Source organism: Microplitis mediator, chromosome 8 (assembly GCF_029852145.1).
Source record: "Microplitis mediator isolate UGA2020A chromosome 8, iyMicMedi2.1, whole genome shotgun sequence".
In the NCBI taxonomy this organism is placed as follows: domain Eukaryota; kingdom Metazoa; phylum Arthropoda; class Insecta; order Hymenoptera; family Braconidae; genus Microplitis; species Microplitis mediator.
The window spans coordinates 5,546,169-5,566,805 of NC_079976.1; the positions used below are offsets into that span (position 1 = coordinate 5,546,169).

Consider the following 20,637-nt stretch of genomic DNA (forward strand, 5'->3'; position numbering starts at 1 on the left):
GGTGGCTTGACCACCGTGTATACACGGTGTTTCCACTGTGATTACGCGGTGGATACACCGTGGAAACACGGTGGTGAAATAGCACAAAGCCACCGTGGAATCACGGTGGATTCACCGCGTAATCACAGTGGGAACACCGTGTATACACAGTGGTCAAGCCACCGCGTAATTACGGTGGATACACCGCGTAATCACAGTGGATACACTGTGTATATCCGGTGGTGAAATGGAACAAACCCACCGTGTAACCACAGTGGATCCACGATGTTTACACTTTCACGGTGTTCCCACCGTGATTCAAATCTGCGAGGGTATGTATTTTCTTTTCGTGTAGATGTATCGTGTTCACAGTGGTGGAGTGTCTCCCATGTAAGATTTTTATTACAAGTTTTGCCACGAGATCAAGAACTTGCTCAAGTTTTCGATCAAGTTGGAGTCCATATATGGCCGATGGTCACAATTATAATCCTAACAGTATTTGTGAAGTTACTAAAAATGCGATAAAATGATGACAAAAACTTGTTAAATTGTGTTGAAGAACGACATAGACCTGTAACTGCCAGCATTAATTTCTATAAGACACCTTAACAAGTAAGATCTGTGCTGGACAGTTTGGACCATAAATATTGTCACGATGAAGATTGGTGTTTTGGTGGAGAAAAACGTAATCAAGTACTAATGTCTATTGGTAAACATCAACAACAAAAAGAAGTTTTTTTTTAAAGCTTGCACTCTAGTACGGCGAATCGCAGAAAAATTTTTAAAGTATACAAATAGAAACTTACAATTTTATAGCTATGAAATCATCAGTAGTGGATCTGAAAATAAGATTAAGAATATCTTTGAAGAATTATTAATTAAAGAAAACAAAGCATTAGAACATTGGACGCAACGTAGAAAACGGCTTAATCATTATCACCAATACGTTATCTTTGAGCGTAGTGCTAAACGGTGCGAATCATATGAAATTTTTTAAGCCAAAAAAATTACTCAAAATAAGGAAGTATTTAGTATAATTGAGAGTTGGCTTCTTCGTAAGAAAATGTTAAATATTTTTTTGTCGTTGTCAGGGTTTATATCTCATAGCCATGTACTTTATAAAGAATTGGGTGCAGTCGATGATAATTTTAAAATATCGTCATCGATGTTTTCGCAGGTCCTTTAATAAGGCTAGAGATAATAATACAATTCCAGGTAATGCTTTAGGCCTTTCAATACTTGTTGTGAACATATTATTTGTAGCAGTAATATACTAGACTACTTAACTATATAAGTTTTACAGCGATTATTTTTTGCAGGTGGCTTACCAAATGGCTTCCTTAATTCGGTCATCATCTTAATAATATCGAAATTATGAAAACTTATGAGGTTTTTAGATGCCAATGGTATTATTGTTACATTTTGACCAAGTATATGATTAATTGATTTTCTCGACAGCTTGTGTAAAGTTCATAATAATAACAATAACTGTCTAATAATAACATTCATTTGATGTAAATTTATGGTTTAAAATAGAAATAAATTAATTACAAGACAAAACATTTTATTTTAAAACATAGATATAATAAAATAATAGACTTTAACAATTCTAAAGTATAGTCAAAAATCGATAACAATGTTTGATAAAACTTTTATTGTTACAACGATGTTTTATGTAATAAAAAATTTGTTGTTATATTAAATTTTATCTTATATGGGTTAATAAAATTGCACTTAAATACTTATAACATTAGTTACTACTCAATGACGTACAAAAATAATTAATTATTTAATCAACCCTAGTGTAAATAGCAGCGTTTGGTACTATCTCTTTCCAATGTGGAACAGGTTGTATTTTTGAAGCAGTATCATTGTGTAATTTCCAATTATCGTTATAGCTTCTACAGTATGCTACAAAATGCCCATTATTAATTTCAATAATCCCTCGCAATCTATAAATAAAAAACAAGTTATAGCTTTTATATACAATCATGTAAACTGCAACGTTGACATAAATGAATAGTTGATACTTACGCATAATTTTTATTATTTAATTGCATAACTGATGGAAAAGTTATTAATTTGCATTGTAGAGGTTTACTTTGGTACATTCTGACATCTAATTCAATACATATGCATTTATTAAATAAAACAGAACGATCAATCATATTTAATTTACACTTTGTGCATCGTATTGTACAGTCAAATGAGCAAATTGATTCTTTTAGTTGGCTGAATCCGTTTTCCCAAATTATTTTGTAGTTCACTTGAATTATTGGAATAGATGTTCGATATTCCCCACATAATTTACAAGTGCACCTGAAACACGCACTTGAAGGAAAACATTTTTGCCAAATTTCAGTGATGCTAGACCACATGTTCAATTGTCTGTCATATAAAGGTGATGTTTTACTTTTGTCTTCAATTTTGTCATCAAACAGTGTAGCTAATAAAGTGGTTCTTTTTTTATATATTGCATCAATCGCTCCAACTTTAGAAAACTGACTAATAAATTTCATTGTTGGATTTGCACTCTTATCCATAAACAATAATAATTTTGGATCATCAATTACAGCCGTTGTAAGTATTTGTATTAGTGAGTCGAAAGCGCAAGTATTACTCAGTAAAATAGGAATTTTATTTACTGCAAAAGACTTATAGCCATTTTTAAGGAGTTGGTTTTTTTTTGTCTGAGTTTTAGTTGACATAGTCGGGCTTGCATTCTGATATTTTATATCTGGTTTAGGTTGAAAGTGGAATCCTTTTTTGTAAGTTTTTAAAGCATCATCTTTCGTATTTTTAATACTTATTTGATTTTGATTTTCTATTCCATTGACAGTTTGTAATGGCGGGACAAACGAAGGATTTTTCATTTGATTTTCATATGAATTAAATTCTTTTGATTGGGATGGTTTCAAATTTTTTGGTAAAACTTGCTCTTTTTTTTTTAATAAAGGCGTAAATGGTAGCTCAACATTCTCTTGATCATTTAAAGACGTATTATAATCATGGTCAGAAATTCTACCTTTATTTCTCCAATTATCGTATGAAAAAGTATCAGAATCGTTAAACAAATTATGTGTGTTTTTAGTAACTTTAACACGATCTGATTCTTTAATCAAATTTTCTTCTTTATTGTCTTTATACGTCATATGAGGGGAAAGCTGTTTATGGGCTTTATCTTCGCTAACAAAAGTGTCTGAAAGTATCCCTTCACTGAAATCTTCCTCCACGTCATCTTTTTCATTACCAGTAGCAGAATTACACTCATCATTAAAATTATTATTATCATCAACGCTAAAGTCATCATCTGAACCTTGAATTAATGTTTCTTTAATTTCGGCTTCTTTATAACTAGCTGCAGTATTATATATTTCATTAGATTTATAGTTATCATCAAAGTTACATTCATCATTTAAATTTTGATCAGACACGTTATTTACATTGTCATTTTCATCTTTAGCAGCAGACTTATTTTTTTTTGAATCGTTGTCAAATTTTAAAATATTATCCAAATCATTTTGTTCTTTGGCTTTAATCAAATTTGAATGTAACTCCGCCGTACTACCATTGTACTCCTGATATTCTGCTTTTAAAAAAACATCAGCGCGCAAAAGGTTATTCCAGTCTTTTAAGCTTCTTTCTTTCTTGTCGCCAAAAAACTGCTCAATGTAACTGGTCGTGGCATGATCAGCTTCATGAGGTATACAGGATGCTGTCCAAATAGGAAACTCATACGCTCTAGCTAAAAACTCGTCAATAAATTCTTTAAAATAGTAAGCGCCAGCAATCGATCCTAATATTTTGAAGGAAAGTGCTGACTTATATATCTCGTTAATAAATATTTTTACTGGACTAAGTTGAGTTACGTCATCACTGTGATCACCATTTTCTTCTGGATCATTTTTTTCAGGTATTGTATCATCAGCTTTTTCTGATCCTAAATCTTTGACAAGTTCAGTAAGATCTCGTGATGCGATGATTGACTGTAATTCAAGTCTGGCATGTTTAACACTTTCACCAGTAACCGTAATAATCGAGTCCTCGCGCTCATTCAATGCAACTATACAAATCAGACGAAATATCATCTCAAATTGTTTGACAGTTTGACAATCAATCATGAGAGCGATACAATGCATGTAAAATGACCTTACGAGAGAATTTTTTTGATTTTTGAAACATTTCCACCTACTTATCATATGGATGAAATGGGCAACGTCCAGACGGATATAAGTAGAAATCGCTGGTCTTGTGGAGTGAGAAGAGTCACCGATCGCTTGTAAGAACATGGTATCTATATAAACCTTAATAGATTGATCATTTAAGGTAAATGAAAGAGCATTAATTAAAGCTCTAGAGCTGTCACAGTTGGCCTCTTTTGGTTTTGGTGCCCCCATCGAAAACCACTGTTTTAGCCACCATATTAACATTTGCGTATTTTGACTTTCCGTGAGTAATTGATGGACTGAGTGTGATTTCTTGTTGTAATTTATGACAATAGCATACAAAAATATATGACCAGATTTACGTCCGTTTGAATGAATTATTGGCTTTATAATACTGCCAGTACCATCAATTGCTATTTTAGAAGACGCGTTAGTAAGCTTACAGTAACGTTTGTATGCAACTAATTGATTAGGAGTGCTGTAGATTACATAAAATTTATCTTTTTTCACATCCTGAATGAATCCTGGATAAAGAGGATTATATCTCATGTTTTCTATAGTGCTAACAACATCACTTCCGTCTCCTAGTTTCACTCCTAATTTTTCATGGAGATATTCATTTTTACATTGCCGTATAATGTTTTGTTTTGGCAATATTGGAGGAAGACGTTTATTATTCTGACTGTACATTTGCGCTTGACGTTTGGTGTAATTTCCAACTCCTTCACTCAACGCTTTCGCACCAATTGTCATTCGTAGAAACTTTCGTGCAGGTCTGTGTACATTCTCGTGAGGTTGTCCAAAAGTATCCTTTGTCCTTATTCGTAGATGACATGGAAAATCACAAGGTTTTTCGTCCAAAAATACAAAAATTATATTTCCACATAACTTACTTGAACATCGTCCTCGTATAGATAGGTAATGAATACTACCTTCATCAGTATAAATTTTAGCATTCTTAAAAACGAATGCACAAGGTAAGTAAGTAAGGGCATATAATCTTTCTGCTAGCATGCTAGTCCATTTAAAACGTTCTAAAATTTTATGTTTCCTTTTGTTATAAATGATTGGTTCTTTCTCATGTAATGCCTCGAAGAGTTCTTTTTCAATGGCAAGAAACATCGTTTCAGTTCCTGAAGCTTCCCATTCACTGCCACTTGACTTTGAATCATTTTCACTGTCTGTTTCAGATGTAGACGTATCTTCCTGGGTCATATTTAACGAACTTGTACCAGCAACACCAACTTCTTCCCGAGCTTTTGACAGTATTTTTCTTCTATCTTCTCTTACTTCTCTATATACATCTCTTGCCGCCCATTTACCGTCTAACCGCTGACTCATTTTTATCCATACCTCGGAACTTTTTATTGGAAAATTATGGTCTTTAAATTCACCCGATAATATAAACTCTTTCAATAATTCTACTGCTTGATTCACAGACACTTTTGGTTTTCTTGGCATTTTGTGTAGTCTAAAAAAAAAACAAAAATATTTTTATTAACAATAATTCTACAATAGTTTGTTTTGATTAAATAGATTACCGTAAAAATTTTAATTATTAGGATGAAACCTTAATATAATAGTGCCGGAGAACTTTCGGTAAATTACTTATAAATTATTTATATAGTTACTGTAAACAATTAAGTGTGCTTAATTTATATATTATATCAAATTTTGTATTTTTTATTTAAAACTTTAAAACAATCACTTAAAAGAATTTGAAACACAACAAATAACGAGGTTTTTTTTAACTAACATGTATATACATTTATTCATATACTGCGTAACACGATCTCTATAGACAAAGTACCTCGGAGCCGATCGTCGTTTGTTATTAAATCTCAGTAACGTCTCATTTTAAAAATATTCAAAAATATTTTTATTTTAAGGGCATTCACAGTCAGCGCCCCCTTTCCACCCACTTTTTAAAAATATTCAATAACTTTTAATTGTAACAACCGAATTAAAATTTTATTAATTAATTTCAAAAAAATTAAAGCATTAATTGAAAAAAGGACAACGCAGTTACAATTTCGCCAAGATGTAGATTTGAAAAAAAATTACTTACAGTTGCTATTAATTAGGAGTTAAACGGAATTTGTTAAATAAATTGTAGCCTAATAATGTTGACATAAAGATTTTACTGAAATTTATTTACCGAATTTCGTTCAACTCCTAATTCATAACAACTGTAAATAATTTTTTTAAAAATCTATTTTTCAGCGAAATTGTAACTGCGTTGCCCTTTTTTAAATTAATGCTTTAACTATTTTTTTAAATTCGGTCATTACAATTAAAAATGATTGAATATTATTAAAAAGTGAGGGGGAGAGCACTGTCTGAGAGCAGCCTTAAATAAAAATCAGAAATTTGTTTTAAATATTAGTAAAATATTAATAATAATAATAATTTTTTTTAAAATTAAATAGACTAAATTACCATTAGTTTTTCTCGATTTCTTTCTGTTACACCATTTAATTCACTCACAAAGGTAATAATAATAATAATAAATTAATTAATGTTGTTAATTTTTGCTATTTTTTAAATATTAAATATTCAATTTAATTTTTTTAATTTTAATATTTTTCAAGTATGAATTCATAATTAATCGAATGATCAATAATGAAGATCACAGATTACTTGTACAACTTATATTTAAAATAACAAAATCTAGATTTCCGTTATACTTTACATTCTATTGATAGATTTTTTTATTTGGTTCGAAATTTTAAAAATAAAAAAAAATTTCGATTAAGTTGTTTTATTTATTGTAAGGAGAACTTTATTTATTTTAGAATAAATTAAAAATGATAAAAATTGAAATGCTATTTCATTTATAATATAATTGATTTATGATCATTCTTATGATATCCTTCTAAATATTTCTTAAAATCTACTTATTATATTTTCATATACTAAGTATATTACAAATATTGTTATTTTTTATTATAAACGCGTTCAAGTATTGATTTTAATAATATTACTATTGATAGATTATTGATTGGTGTTTTTTTCTATTTCTATTTAAGATAGAAATTAAAAGATGGTAATCAATATTTTTGAAACAATTTACAAAAAATTTAATCTTTTTAAATACGACTATCCACTGTATATTGTTAATTTTAATACATATATGAATTTTTTATATATAAAATTTTAGTTAATACTTTAATTTGTGGCAAAAAATATACAAAATTTTTGATTTCAAAAATTTCAAAATTGCTTAAAAAAATAATTTTTATAAAGCGTTTGAATTAAAAAATTTTTGTTTGAATCAATCTATGCATAAATATAAACCTGTGTTAATATACTGGAGTAGAATTATGCCCTTTTTTAAATTATAACGAATTCATGTATCTTTAAGTATATTTTTGAATATAATTAAAAGAAACTTATCAAATTAATTCTCTTTAGAGAAAAATTCAACTATTACCTGCAATATATAGAACCATTAACATTGTTCTCTAAGGGACTAGAGGAAACACTTAGCAAATCTTTAAGCAGTAATCTATACTTAGTAATTCGCTGTACAGGTTTAATAAGATATACAGCTATTAGATGTTTAACACGATGTTTTCTTTGTAAATCTTTAAACCCAATTTCTTCATGAGCCACTAACAATTGATTGCGTTCTGGTTTAATATTACAATAAGCAACGTACGTACCAACTTTAGCTGCCCAAGTGACAAAGAAATGACCAACATCTTCTGGCATTGTTTCATATTTTTCCTGTTTGTGTACATATATATATTGCTATGAAAGTGATGATTTTCTTCCATATTACAAAATATAATTGATTCACAATAATTCTGATGGGGCATTGCGACATTCATTTCACGTTTCTTTTAAGAAACACCGAATATGCGTCTCTAAATTTTTGACATAAGTTTATTCACTTTGTAATAATTCAGCCATAATGAATCTAAAATAGAATAATATCCACAATATTAGTATTCAAGTGAATAATATTTTTTCACTATTTCATACAAATAAATTATAAAAACATACCAGTTTTTTTTTTTTTTCTAGTGATGGGTCTGAATTGCGATCTATTGATAAATCTCTTAGACCATCATCAAATTTAATTCTTAGGTCATCTTTATCTTGTGTTTTGAAACAACCCATGCGCATACTGAAATGTTTATAACACTGATAAATCAGCAACAGATTGTTTTATGGCTGTTGCGTGAGCGTGTCCTTTTTTTTATTAAATTGTCGGCCAGTTGTACCAATAATTTTACTCTTCCTCTTCTTTCCTATAAACACGTAAATATGAATATTAAATATTATTCTACATTCATGTATCAAGTATCAATAATATAAACATAAAATACTGATAAATACTTCAACGGATTTTTATTATTATTATTTTCTTAATAGTTACTGAATAAACTATACTTAAATAGTTATATTATTAATGATAGTAAAAAAAAAAACTACAAAATCTAAAATAAAAACATTTACATTTACTCTACCTTTGAATTGGTTATGTTGTTGAAGAAGCTTTTCATTTTCAAGATGAATTTTTCCAACATTAGTATAAATAGCAAAGTGCAATTCACCAGTTCCACGTATCCATTCTAAAGCTTGTTTAGCACTATGTTTAGAGATAACGTATTGGTGATAATCATTAAACCGTTTTTTACGGTGCGTCCAATGTTCTAATGCTTTATTTTCTTTACATAATAATTCTTCAAAAATATTTTTAATCTTATTTTCAGATCCACTACTGATGGTTTCATAGCTATAAACTTGTAAGCTTCTATTTGTATACTTTAAAAATTTTTCTGTGATTCGCCGTACCAGAGTCCAAGCTTTAAAAAAAAACTTCATTTTGTAGTTGATGTTTATCAATAGACATTGGTACTTGATTACGTTTTTCTCCAGCAAAACACCATTCTTCATCATGACAATACTCATGCTCCAAACTGTCCAGCACAGATCTTACTTGTTAAAGTGTCTTATACAAATAAATGCTGGCAGATACAGGTTTATGTCGTTCTTCAGCACAGTGAACAAGTTGTTGTCATCATTTTATCACAGTTTTAGCAACTTCACGAATACTGTTAGGATTATGATGTTGACCATCGGCCACATATGAACTCCAGCTGGGTCTAAAACTTGAGCAAGTTTTTGATCCTGTGGCAAAACTTGAAATAATCTTGCATGTGAGACACTCCACCATTGTGAGCACAATACATCTACATAAGTCAGGTATATTTTCAATAATTATAGGTTATGTATTACCTATTTTAGAAATATTCCTGTACTTACTTGATATTAGACAATATTTAAACAAAGAGTTGAGTAAATTAATAAAAAATAGCGTACACACAAACTTTCTTACACCATAAACGCATATAGGTTATATTATAGAGTCAAGGAATGTACAGATGTTTATACACTCCAAAGTCTATGCACTTCATTGTTGTGTGGCTTATATATACTGACATATGTTTACTCATATACATGTGAGCAACAAGTAAGATTCTCATTGGGAGTAATTGTAGATTATAATTAATTAAGCTTTATGAGAATAGTTGATGTATATTTATTGTTTTTTTATTAATACAATGTAAACAAGACAGGTAAACTAGAAATTTCGCGCCAAGCTATGAATAGTGTTGAGCGCATGCGCGGATAATAAATTATTTATAATTGTTAATAAAACAAATATAATGAATAATATCAATGCAAAAACTAGAGACCAATCCGGACCTAACGATAAAAAATGCAAAAATGATCAAGTTTATTGGTTTCGTTCTGAATGAGGTGCTAAAATAAAATTTTTTTTATTGCAAAATTTAAAAAATTATTTATAAAAAAACTATAGGGGACCTAACGAAAATTTTGGTGGACCTATACAGACCTAACGTAGACCTATCGATTAAGGTCATTTGGATATTGCAAATCATTAGATGAGGCGCTAAATTCGCACAGGTCAAGTTGGCGAGAAACTGGCGGCTAACTAACAGCCGCAACTATACGCCAAGTTGGGCGCAAAAGTTGGTACTTCCAAAGTTGATTGTTGATCGACACTTTCTGAGAAAGTTGGTGGCAAAAGTTGGAAATCCAATAAGTTTTTCAGTAAAATCTTCATATCAATATTATAATTTGGAATGTCAAATTTTTTATGTTAAAATTTATTTAATAAATTTCGTTTAACTCCTTATTGATTTCAACTGTGAGTAATTTTTTTTTTTAATCTATATCTCGGCGAAATTGTAACTGCGTTGTCCTTTTTTCGATTAATCCAATTTTTTTAAAAATCAATTAATAAAATTTTAATATTAATATGACAGTTTAAGATCATTGAATATTTTAAAAAGTAGGAAACTCTGTCAAAGAATGCCCTTAATTGATATTGTTACTCATTTATTTAAAAAATTTTGAATTGTGAGGTTATACCGTTATTCTCTAACAATTTACATTTTATTACTAATAATAGTTTGATTAAAATCGAATGCTGTTCATACATTTTTTTTTCATTTCAATTACAATAAGATTGCTTTCTTTTTATTTCCATATTTAATATCTATGGAGCCCTGTTTAGAAAATCTCATAGAATCCAATAGATTCGCATACATTCTAATAGTTAAGTATAGGGCCTTATACATACCCTGGCGGTTTTGAATCACCCTGTAAACACGGTGGAATCACGGTGGGCTTTTTTTCATTTTATCACCGTGGAATCAGGGTGGTTACACGGTGTACCCACCGCGATTCCACGTACACCGCGTAATCACCGTGGAATCGGGGTGGGTACACCGTGTAACCACCCTGATTTCACGGTGTATACACGGTGATAAAATGGCACAAACCCACCGTGATTCCACCGTGTCACTCCCAGGGTGTTTCCAGGCTGTTTCCAGGGTGATTCAAAACCGCCAGGGTACAGCTATAAGAATCTATCGGATTTTTTAAGCAGGAAAATAAATTATGTCAAATAGAATTCATTAAACAAGTAGATGTCTATCAGTTCGATACCTGAAGTGCTTAATAAATAATTCAGCGCTTAATTTATTCACTATAATGACTAAATTTCGAGAAAAGTATATTACGTAGATTTAGTAAGATTTTGTGAACAAAAATTGATTTTTCCGATATAAATTAAGGAAGAAGGCTCCTATTAGCTGTTTTCCAAAGTTGTACGATAATTACGACGAAATTGTAAAAGTATAATGAGGTACGTTACAATAGTACCAGAAATCTGAAAAAGAAATCATAGATTATATTTAAAATTTGTTTGAGACACTTGCACCGGACTTAAGCAAAACTGCTACTGGAACGAATTCTTACCCCACCACTGACATTTTCGATACTGCGCATACGATACAATAATCTAGTGGTGGGGAAGAAGTAAGAGTGAGGAAATATCTCATACTTGCACTGGTGGCAAAGAAAAGATAAAATAATTTATACTTACAGCTTGTAGAAGCGAACCATTGAGTGATATGATTCCACAAGCGATAAATTCAACCTTTCGATGCAAGAGTTGATAAGAAAATTCAATCAACTATATAATAAAAAGGTATAATTTATTAAAATAACATCAATTTGAATTGAAACGTTACCAACAAAGTAAATATTAGTTACTTCATTTTGTAATTTCTGGTCCATTGTACATCGATCTAAAAGTAAATGGACAACTTTTCCTGTTTTTTTACTCTGAGAAAAAATTTAATTCATAATAATAAAGTAAACAATACATTAAATTTATTGTATCAATGAAATAAACTATTGTGCAAAAGTGTATGCGAAAATACATATTCGAATTTCTTTTCGATCATTTGTTTGACTTAAACTAATTAAAAAATCTAAAATAATATTTTCATTACAATTTTGCAAAATTCCCATGCGTGTAACGTCCGTCCCAGTGAAAAGTTTAGGATTTTTCTCCCATTACTAAATATATTCTAAAATAGTTATTTTCGATATTCATGTGCAAAGATAGGGGTTCCGACAGGCGAGGAGTGACGTCACGAGTCTGCTATTGTGGCGCATTCTCAACAGACCGACGACTTTTTTGTACCGGCGAGCGCAACGAGACCGTATATTACGTCCGAGATCTGTTGAGAATGTATCACAATTTCAAACGAGTTAGGATACTCCTAGCTTTACGGAATTCCTACCTTTGAACATAACGTATCGAACTGAATTTTTTGTAATATCAACCGCGGAAGTTAGATTTGAAAGAAAAAATATCTTAAAATTTTCATTATTAAAAATTTAATTTAATAAAATAAGGAACAAGGTGTTTATATGAATCATCTGCTAACGTCTATTCAATTTTGATGCCACCTACCGAGCGATTGTAAAAGTAAAAGAAATTCTCATGAACTGTAACATTTGTACACGGGCGTATGAGAATGAAGAGACACAGAGAGAGAGCTTAGTTATCCTAAGTTACTTATCCACACGTGTGCGTGAAAAAGTGACTAAACTATAGTTGGTCGGGAATCACATACTTTACTCAAGACAAAGTATAGCTCGACAATCTTAATTTCGTAGTTTATACAACAAATAGTATATTACACACCTAGGGCAGTAAAATAAGAAAACCTCAAATCACATGTTTGTTGACCTCGGTTTCGCCTCGGCCCTAGGTGTGTAATATACTATTTATCACACTGTTACATTGTAAATTTCGTTTTATATTTTTGCATTAATAAAAATAAAGTATTAAATATCCAAAAATGGAATAGTGGCCACAAATGGTACTCCTACCCCATATATTACCTCTTCAATTACTCTGTTAGAGTAAGACGTCATTACAACAAATCCAAAAATTACTATCGCAAACCATGATAGTTCCGATATATATGCATAAATTTGTTCTTTATCGAGTGGATTTGACATAAATATAACTATAAAATATAAAATAAATATACTTGATGCACCAAAGAAAATAATTGTTAATAAAATAGGTAATCCATAAAAATTTGTTATTTTTTCACACATTTTACATAATTCAGCATGAGTGTGATTAAGATTTTCAATGTCACGTATAATTGATCCACGTAACGGAATTTTCAAAACAAACAAAATTTGAAATTTTATGTCAGTGTCAATCTTGCCCAATTTTAAAATAGTCAAATTAATATTTTTAAATCTTCGATTTAATGCGTCCAACATCATCGAATACTGCATTAATATCCAACTGTTTATTAAAGAAGGAACACATCTTAATGGTAGAGCTGTCAATGATACATGAGCTACCATAGCGATAAAGAAACAACAACACATCACAAAATTTATGAATAATAATATACATATATTAATATTATTATTGTTATCATCCAATAAATAAGTAGAATATTTTTCTAACAATTTATCCACTTTTTTCAATTTATTTTCAAAATTAATTATTATTTTTTTCCTCAACACATAAACAAGCCACGCAAAAATTGGTGATATGATTCCAAAAACCGTTAGATTAAATCCAACAGCTTTTGTCAATAATGAAACGTTTGCTTTATTTATATGATTTCTTATAATTAATATCGTATATAAATTGTAACTGCACCATAAAATAATTAAGAATATATTGTATGCTGAATGATAAAACGGAATAATCAAAATCGAATTATTTTTAAAAGTGCCATATTTTTTTTTAATTATTTCTTTGAAATTTATTGACCACGGAGATAAACCAATAAATTTAAAAAACGATAATTGAATTAGTACTAAAACACGATAAAATACACTGGATAAATCATTTTTATTTTTTTCATTACGATTATTATGTTTCATTTTAAGCTATATTGTACAAAGAGATCTATGCGCAATAATGCAAAATGTCATTGTTGTGATAAATAAATATTGTGAAGATAGAAATTAAATTGATTAGTGCGATGTCATTTATTTTTCATTGACCATCAGTTCCATTAGTTTAATTACTTGGGTGACGATCGATAATAGTACTAAGTATTAATGAGATACGTTTGATGACTGGGATAATATGTTTGTATAGTGATTGCTTTATATGAAAAAAATTTGTTTATGCTAATTAGCAGTTTTGCTACATTTTTTTAAACTTCTTTAGTTTCAAAGCTTAACCCTGCCGTGTTTGGGAGTCTCGAAATGTCCTTGTGTGTGTCCCTTTTCACTCATTTTAACCCTACTTTGTGTACAGTAACAATGACGTAGTTAGAATTGTTTACATGGCTAAGTTTAATATTGAGAGAAAAAAATTTTTTCTTATAATACGCCTCTGCTGCGGGTGGTACGCGCTTACTCTAGTTTAAAACGACGTGCCTGAATATGGAATAGGGTTTCAAGGCGAATCACTAAAGGTTTAATGTAAGATTTGGCAGGGTTTGGAATCATTATCGTATTTTTTGATTGACATATATATTTAAAAAATTATATTTTTACATGTAATAGCAGAATATAAAATTCATTAGCGATAGCTGCGTTCTTTTCAGTATATTTTTATCGATTGAAAATGCATTTAGTTAAGTGACTGCATATGATAATTAAAAAATTCATTTTACATGTGAATTCCATTAGCTAAAGAGAAGTAACAAAATTAATAGAAAAAAAATATATAAAAGGAATTTATGGGCTTGTTAGGTTCTTCCTAAACTTAAAAAATTCTAATAAATTTCAATGTTCGGAACATTGTATCTTGAGTAAGGCCCCTAGCTGCTCATTAACCTGCTGCTATAATTTAATATTATTAATTTTAATACATGGAATTAAAATAGTATTTTAAAAATACTATGGAACCTCGTTTATTTTAAAAAAGAACGTAGAATTTAATAACAAATTTAAGAAATTTTTAAAAATTATACCAATTATAAAATACAAACCAATGAAATATAATTGTGTAAACTATTTTATATTAATTCAAGAGATATTCAGAGTAATTCAAGACCAAGATAAGATTTTGACAAGACAAGACCAAACGATATAACCAATTGACTGATTTTCGAGATCAATACGAGACTTACATTTCGAGTTCGAGATCAAGACGAGACGGAAAGTGTCAAGATCGAGACAAGATCGTTCCAATCTTGTCTTGTCTCGGCTCAAGTGCAGCCCTAAATGTTCCAAAATTTAGAAGTTCCTATTTTTTTCGCTATCGTTTTTCGATGCTATCGGTGCGCAATGAATAATTTTTTTTTTATAATGATTTCTATTATTTCAGACTGAAAGAGCCCTGACAATATTGTGGAATGACAATCAGTATACAGAAACTGAAAAAAAATTTACATGTCAACTGCTAACTCTAAAAATAAATTAGTGAAATTTACTGCGAATCAGTCGATATTCACTAATTCTCTAGCAATAAGCATACCACTAATGCAACCAGTGGTACACTTTCAGCTAGTTCCCAGTGCATATTTACTAATTCGCAGTAAATTTCACTAATTCATTTTTAGAGAGAACGAAATTCCCTGAGACTTTCCTGACGCATGTGTCTGAAAAATTTAAACAAAGTTATGAGGACCATTATCTAACGTATTTTAAACCATTAATTAATTTTTTATAATAAAAACAATCTTATGAATCAATTGATTTTTTATGTAAAGATAATAAAGTTGCTTAGCTTATATTAGACATTAAATATTGTTCTCAAAATAGTACTTTTTATTCATAATATATTAATATGAAATACAAAATCCAAGCAGTATGGTGCGTATTTAATAAATATTAACAATATAGTAAAAAAATAACACATTCATTATTTAACTCGATAAAATTTCTGAAATACGAAAAACTTATTTTAATATTTATTGTCACGAAAATTATATGGAGAAGTACAATATTTGAAGTAAATTTTCCCAACGGTGAAAAAATCACAAACAAGCTCAAAAGTCCGACTCGTTATTCAAAAGCGATTTAGAGAAGCTTTACCGATCTGAAATTTTAAAGAAACAATAAAATTAGGTGTGATTTATACTTTAATAATATAGCCATACCAAACGGAGAGAAAATTATGGTAAGCGTTTTTAGTACGTTTATAAAATATCAACCCGTAACTCTATGGTAAAAATTACAAGGAATTATGGGCTATACGCTTATAGTTTTCAGTAGAAGTTTCCATAATTATGGGATCAACTCCTATAATCATGGTCACATTTCCTATATCGTATGGTAACTGTATATATGCACTCTAAAACCAAGTGTGTTACAAGTGTATTATTTTAACACATATTAAATGTGTTCTATGTTTAAGGCCATAAGCGAAACCATAGTTTTTTGTAGTCATTTAAAACACGTTTCACGGTGTATTAAATATCTATAGATTGTTTATGGCGTTTCAATGATATTTGGGAAAGGTGTTAATTTTGACTACACATTTGGTTTTAGAGTGTGATAATCATACTATTCGGCTGCCCAATTTCAAAACACAGAAAGGGACAAATTTTTAAAATTCGATTTTTTAGTATTTTTAGTTCCTCTGAAGTCTTGTGAACATGATTCAGTTCATATTTAAAAAATTTGATTTTTGTCAGTTACTGTATTTTAAAATTGGGCAGCCGTATTATGGTAACCGTTACCACATATTATGGTAATGATTATCATATTATATGTTAACGGTTACTATAATATTATGGTAATCATTATAACCATTATGTATGGTAACAGTTACCACAATAGTATGGGATCGATTACCATAATGACATAGGAACTATCACCATAATGATATAGAAACTATTACCATAATTTCATAGGATCTATTCTCATATCATACAAGAATTAAAAGTATATAGATGGGAATGGTTACCATAATGTATATAGGTGCCATTCCTATATTCGATATTTAAAAAAAACCGGTTACCATACATTATGGTAACCATTCTTATAATATTTTGTAATTGTTACTATAAATTTTTCTCCGGATATAACTCTTATTGATTTTTTTACTAGAAATATAAATAATGATTAGACTCACATATTGCGGAGCAGAATCATCCAATGATACAATATCATTGTTGGCCTCTACTTCTTGATCCAACCGGGCTTGAGAAGGTGCCGTTGGCTGCAGATGAGTAAAAAATAAAAAAAATAATATTAATAAATTTTTTTCGAGCATCTAACCATAAGAAGAGTTCATTATTAAGTTATATTTACCTCATTATCCAAATTATCTTCTATTCCATCAAATTTCAAAAGCATAGCAAGATAATGCTTCGTCTTTACTTGCTGAAAATAATTAAAAAATTTTCAGTTAAATAAAATAAAATATAAAAATCTAGGGTCTGCAAATAATTGTGTCCAACTAAAATAAGTGGTCAAATTTAAATTAGCTAACGCTCCAACTACACTTTTGAAAATTCACGGAGCGAGCGCGGATTAAATCGGGAGTAAATGTGAAGCGAATGACTGCTTATTTATTTAATCTTCTCGGAGTGTACGAGAATTAAAATAAAATCCAGATTACTTCGAAATCACTCTGCTGAAAAGAAAACTTATTCATCGGTATGCAAAGTGATTCTGTTTTAAGACTCTAGAACTCCGAGTAACGGAGCGAATTTGGATTTAAAATCCACAATCACTCCGACTTCACTCCCACACTGTAAAAAGAGCGGTGTTAAAAATGGATTCATTTTAACTCCGCCCGGTGTTAAAATTAAATTACACTGTAAAAAATCACCGGGGTAAGTCCAAGCGGCGTAGGTGTTAAAATCGGTGGTGTTCAATTTCAACACCAAAAGCGGTGTGAAAATAACACCGCTACCGGTGTAAATATTCTGTACCGGTGTCTAAATAACGCCGCTGCCGGTGTAGATATTACTCCGCTTTTACATCGGTTAAACACCGCCGAATCACGCCTCCTACACCGGTGTAATTTCATTTTAACACCGGGCAAAGTTTAAATGAGTCCATTTTTAACACCGCTCTTTTTACAGTATAGCTTTGAGAAGCTTATAAAACGCAAAAAATATCTTGACACACACACACGCACTCGACACGCGTAAACACACATACACTCAAACTCACGAACGCACATAATACGCACATAGATATACACACTAGGGTGATCCAAAAAATAACAAACTTTTTTTTTTTTCTTCCAAACAGGTTCAAAAGTTTCATTTAGATAAAAAAAGACGCCTGTGAAAATTAGAGCTCTTAATATTAACATTAAGAGGTTCCTCATCGCACTTTTCTATTTTCCATAAGAATAACATGGGAAAAATTTTTTTTACGTCTTCTGATTTTTATAAGTAGCTAACGATGCGTCATAGGAATAATTGGCAGGCATATTTTTGTAGGGAATTGAATGCTCTACAAAAAAAGATTCTTATCATTTTTTGAGGAATCTATTTGTTTAAAAGTTATTTGAGGTTGAAGTCGAATTCATATTAAATCTTGAGATTTTCTACTTTTCCGGTGAAACTATCAGACTTATTACAAAATATCATCAGACCTTTTTTGTAGACAATTTTATTCCCTAAAAGTTATTTTGAATAAAGTTTTTTCGAATTCCGCATTGCTTTCTAGTTATTTTTATTTTAATGTCAAGCTCTTAAAATCGATCAGAAGACTATTTTTTTATGAGCATCACATTAAAATAAAAATAACTAGAAAACAATGCGGAATTCGAAAAAACTTTATTCAAAATAACTTTTAGGGAATAAAATTGTCTACAAAAAAGGTCCAATGGTATTTTGTAATAAGTCTGATAGTTTCGCCGGAAAAGTAGAAAATCTCAAAATTTAATATGAATTCGTCTTCAACCTCAAATAACTTTTAAACAAATAGATTCCTCAAAAAATGATAAGAATCTTTTTTTGTAGAGCATTCAATTCCCTACAAAAATATGCCTGCCAATTATTCCTATGACGCATCGTTAGCTACTTATAAAAATCAGAAGACGTAAAAAAAATTTTTCCCATGTTATTCTTATGGAAAATAGAAAAGTGCGATGAGGAACCTCTTAATGTTAATATTAAGAGCTCTAATTTTCACAGGCGCCTTTTTTTATCTAAATAAAACTTTTGAACCTGTTTGGAAGAAAAAAAAAAAATTTGTTATTTTTTGGATCACCCTAATACACACATTCCAAAAGTAAAATATTTTAACACCGGTAAAGAATATTTACACCGGCGGCGACGTTATTTTCACACCGCTTTCGGTGTTGAAATTTAACACCGCCAATTTTAACACCTACACCGCTTGGACTAACCCCGGTGATTTTTTACAGTGCAGTTTTTTACAGTATAGTCGCACACCTCTTAAGTGAATTCACAAAATAAATGACTTAATTATTATTTGAATAAAATAAATTACCGCTGCTTTTGCTCTGAGTAAATTAATACCCAATAGAGTAATTCCACATCCCATCCATATTAGCCAGGTTCCATAAAGTACCATTTCCAGAGTCTCAAGTCGTTTTACTCCCAACACTGAATTCCTCATTTCATATACCATAAATGTGCCCATGAAACCCATATAAGATAGGGTGAAAAAAACAGGAAGTAAATAAAACATAAGTATGTTCTCACACATTACAGATATCTCAATATAAGCTCGTTTCACATTATTAACTTCACGGTTAACTGATCCACGGCCAAATGTTATTTTAGAAACACGATCTTTGCTGAATTCATCACCATCCTTAATGTTACCCATTTTCATAATTGTTACTTTTACTGTTTCAATACGTCTTATTAATAAATCTAGTGTCATTATGCCCTGTATCATCATCCAATTATAGGCAATACTCGGCATGCCGAGCATTAGTAACATCAAAAATCTTTGTAGCATTATATTAATTGAAACTAAAGCGATGAACGTAATTAAATTAATTATGAAAATAAAATAAGCAAAATAACTATTTCTCAACTTGTAAATAGAATTTTTCATTGCTCTACCCTTAGTATTTTGCATGTAATTCAAGAACTCTATAATAGCTTCCTGACGGAAAACGTAATTAATTAGGATGGGTATCACTGATGAAAATGATGCACATTGTAAATATTTAATAGTTTCGGATGTTATCTTTTCGATATTTCTTGGCTTATCGTCGACCATAACACATAAATAATAATAATTTATCAATAACGTAACAACACCAATGAAAATATTATAGTACGACCCATAAAACGACATGCGGAATTTGATATTTGGATTAATAACTGTTTGATGTTCGTCAAATAAAAGCGAAAAATTAAACACCCAAGGTGCAACTCCGGCTGCTTTAAACACAATAAATGGTATCATTAACGAAATTCGGTAACAAGTGTTGTAAGAAGTCTGAATAAATCTGACACTGCGATTGCCGACGAAATTTTGTTCCATTTTCGAGAAACTTTTTTTTTTTTCTATGAGAGGTGAAATATAATTTAAAATGAAAAAAAGCTGTGGAACCTTGGGACTATTTATGACGACTGACAATAAATGAAAAATAATGTGAAGAATATATCGATTACAAAAAGCTATCGTGTTGCTAGTTGCGTGATCGTTAATTGTTTTTTGCAATTTACTTATTTGTAATTTTCATAGCTTTAAAATTTTTGAATATTTTTTTTGTTGA

General features: G+C 30.0%; 1 protein-coding gene across 1 annotated transcript; it reads right to left on the reverse strand.

Moving 5' to 3' along the window:
- Positions 1–15,757: 15,757 nt before the first annotated feature.
- LOC130672760 (uncharacterized) lies at positions 15,758–20,479 on the reverse strand. Its single transcript, XM_057477477.1, has 4 exons — positions 19,392–20,479; positions 17,229–17,300; positions 17,050–17,136; positions 15,758–16,011 (listed from the first exon to the last, which is right to left on the reverse strand). The coding sequence occupies exons 1-4, from the start codon at positions 20,400–20,402 to the stop codon at positions 15,982–15,984; spliced, it is 1,200 nt and encodes a 399-aa protein (XP_057333460.1). The 5' UTR covers positions 20,403–20,479; the 3' UTR covers positions 15,758–15,981.
- Positions 20,480–20,637: the final 158 nt, after the last annotated feature.

What these genes read in the sequence shown, in the direction of transcription:
- LOC130672760 (XM_057477477.1), bottom strand. Translation starts at nt 20,402, where the DNA reads ATGGAACAAAATTTCGTCGGCAATCGCAGTGTCAGATTTATTCAGACT. An exon ending in TACTCAGAGCAAAAGCAGCG is followed by an intron (nt 17,301 to 19,391) that starts GTAATTTATTTT and finishes AATTATTTTCAG; the next exon opens with CAAGTAAAGACGAAGCATTA. An exon ending in ATGATTCTGCTCCGCAATAT is followed by an intron (nt 16,012 to 17,049) that starts GTGAGTCTAATC and finishes TTAAAATTTCAG; the next exon opens with ATCGGTAAAGCTTCTCTAAA.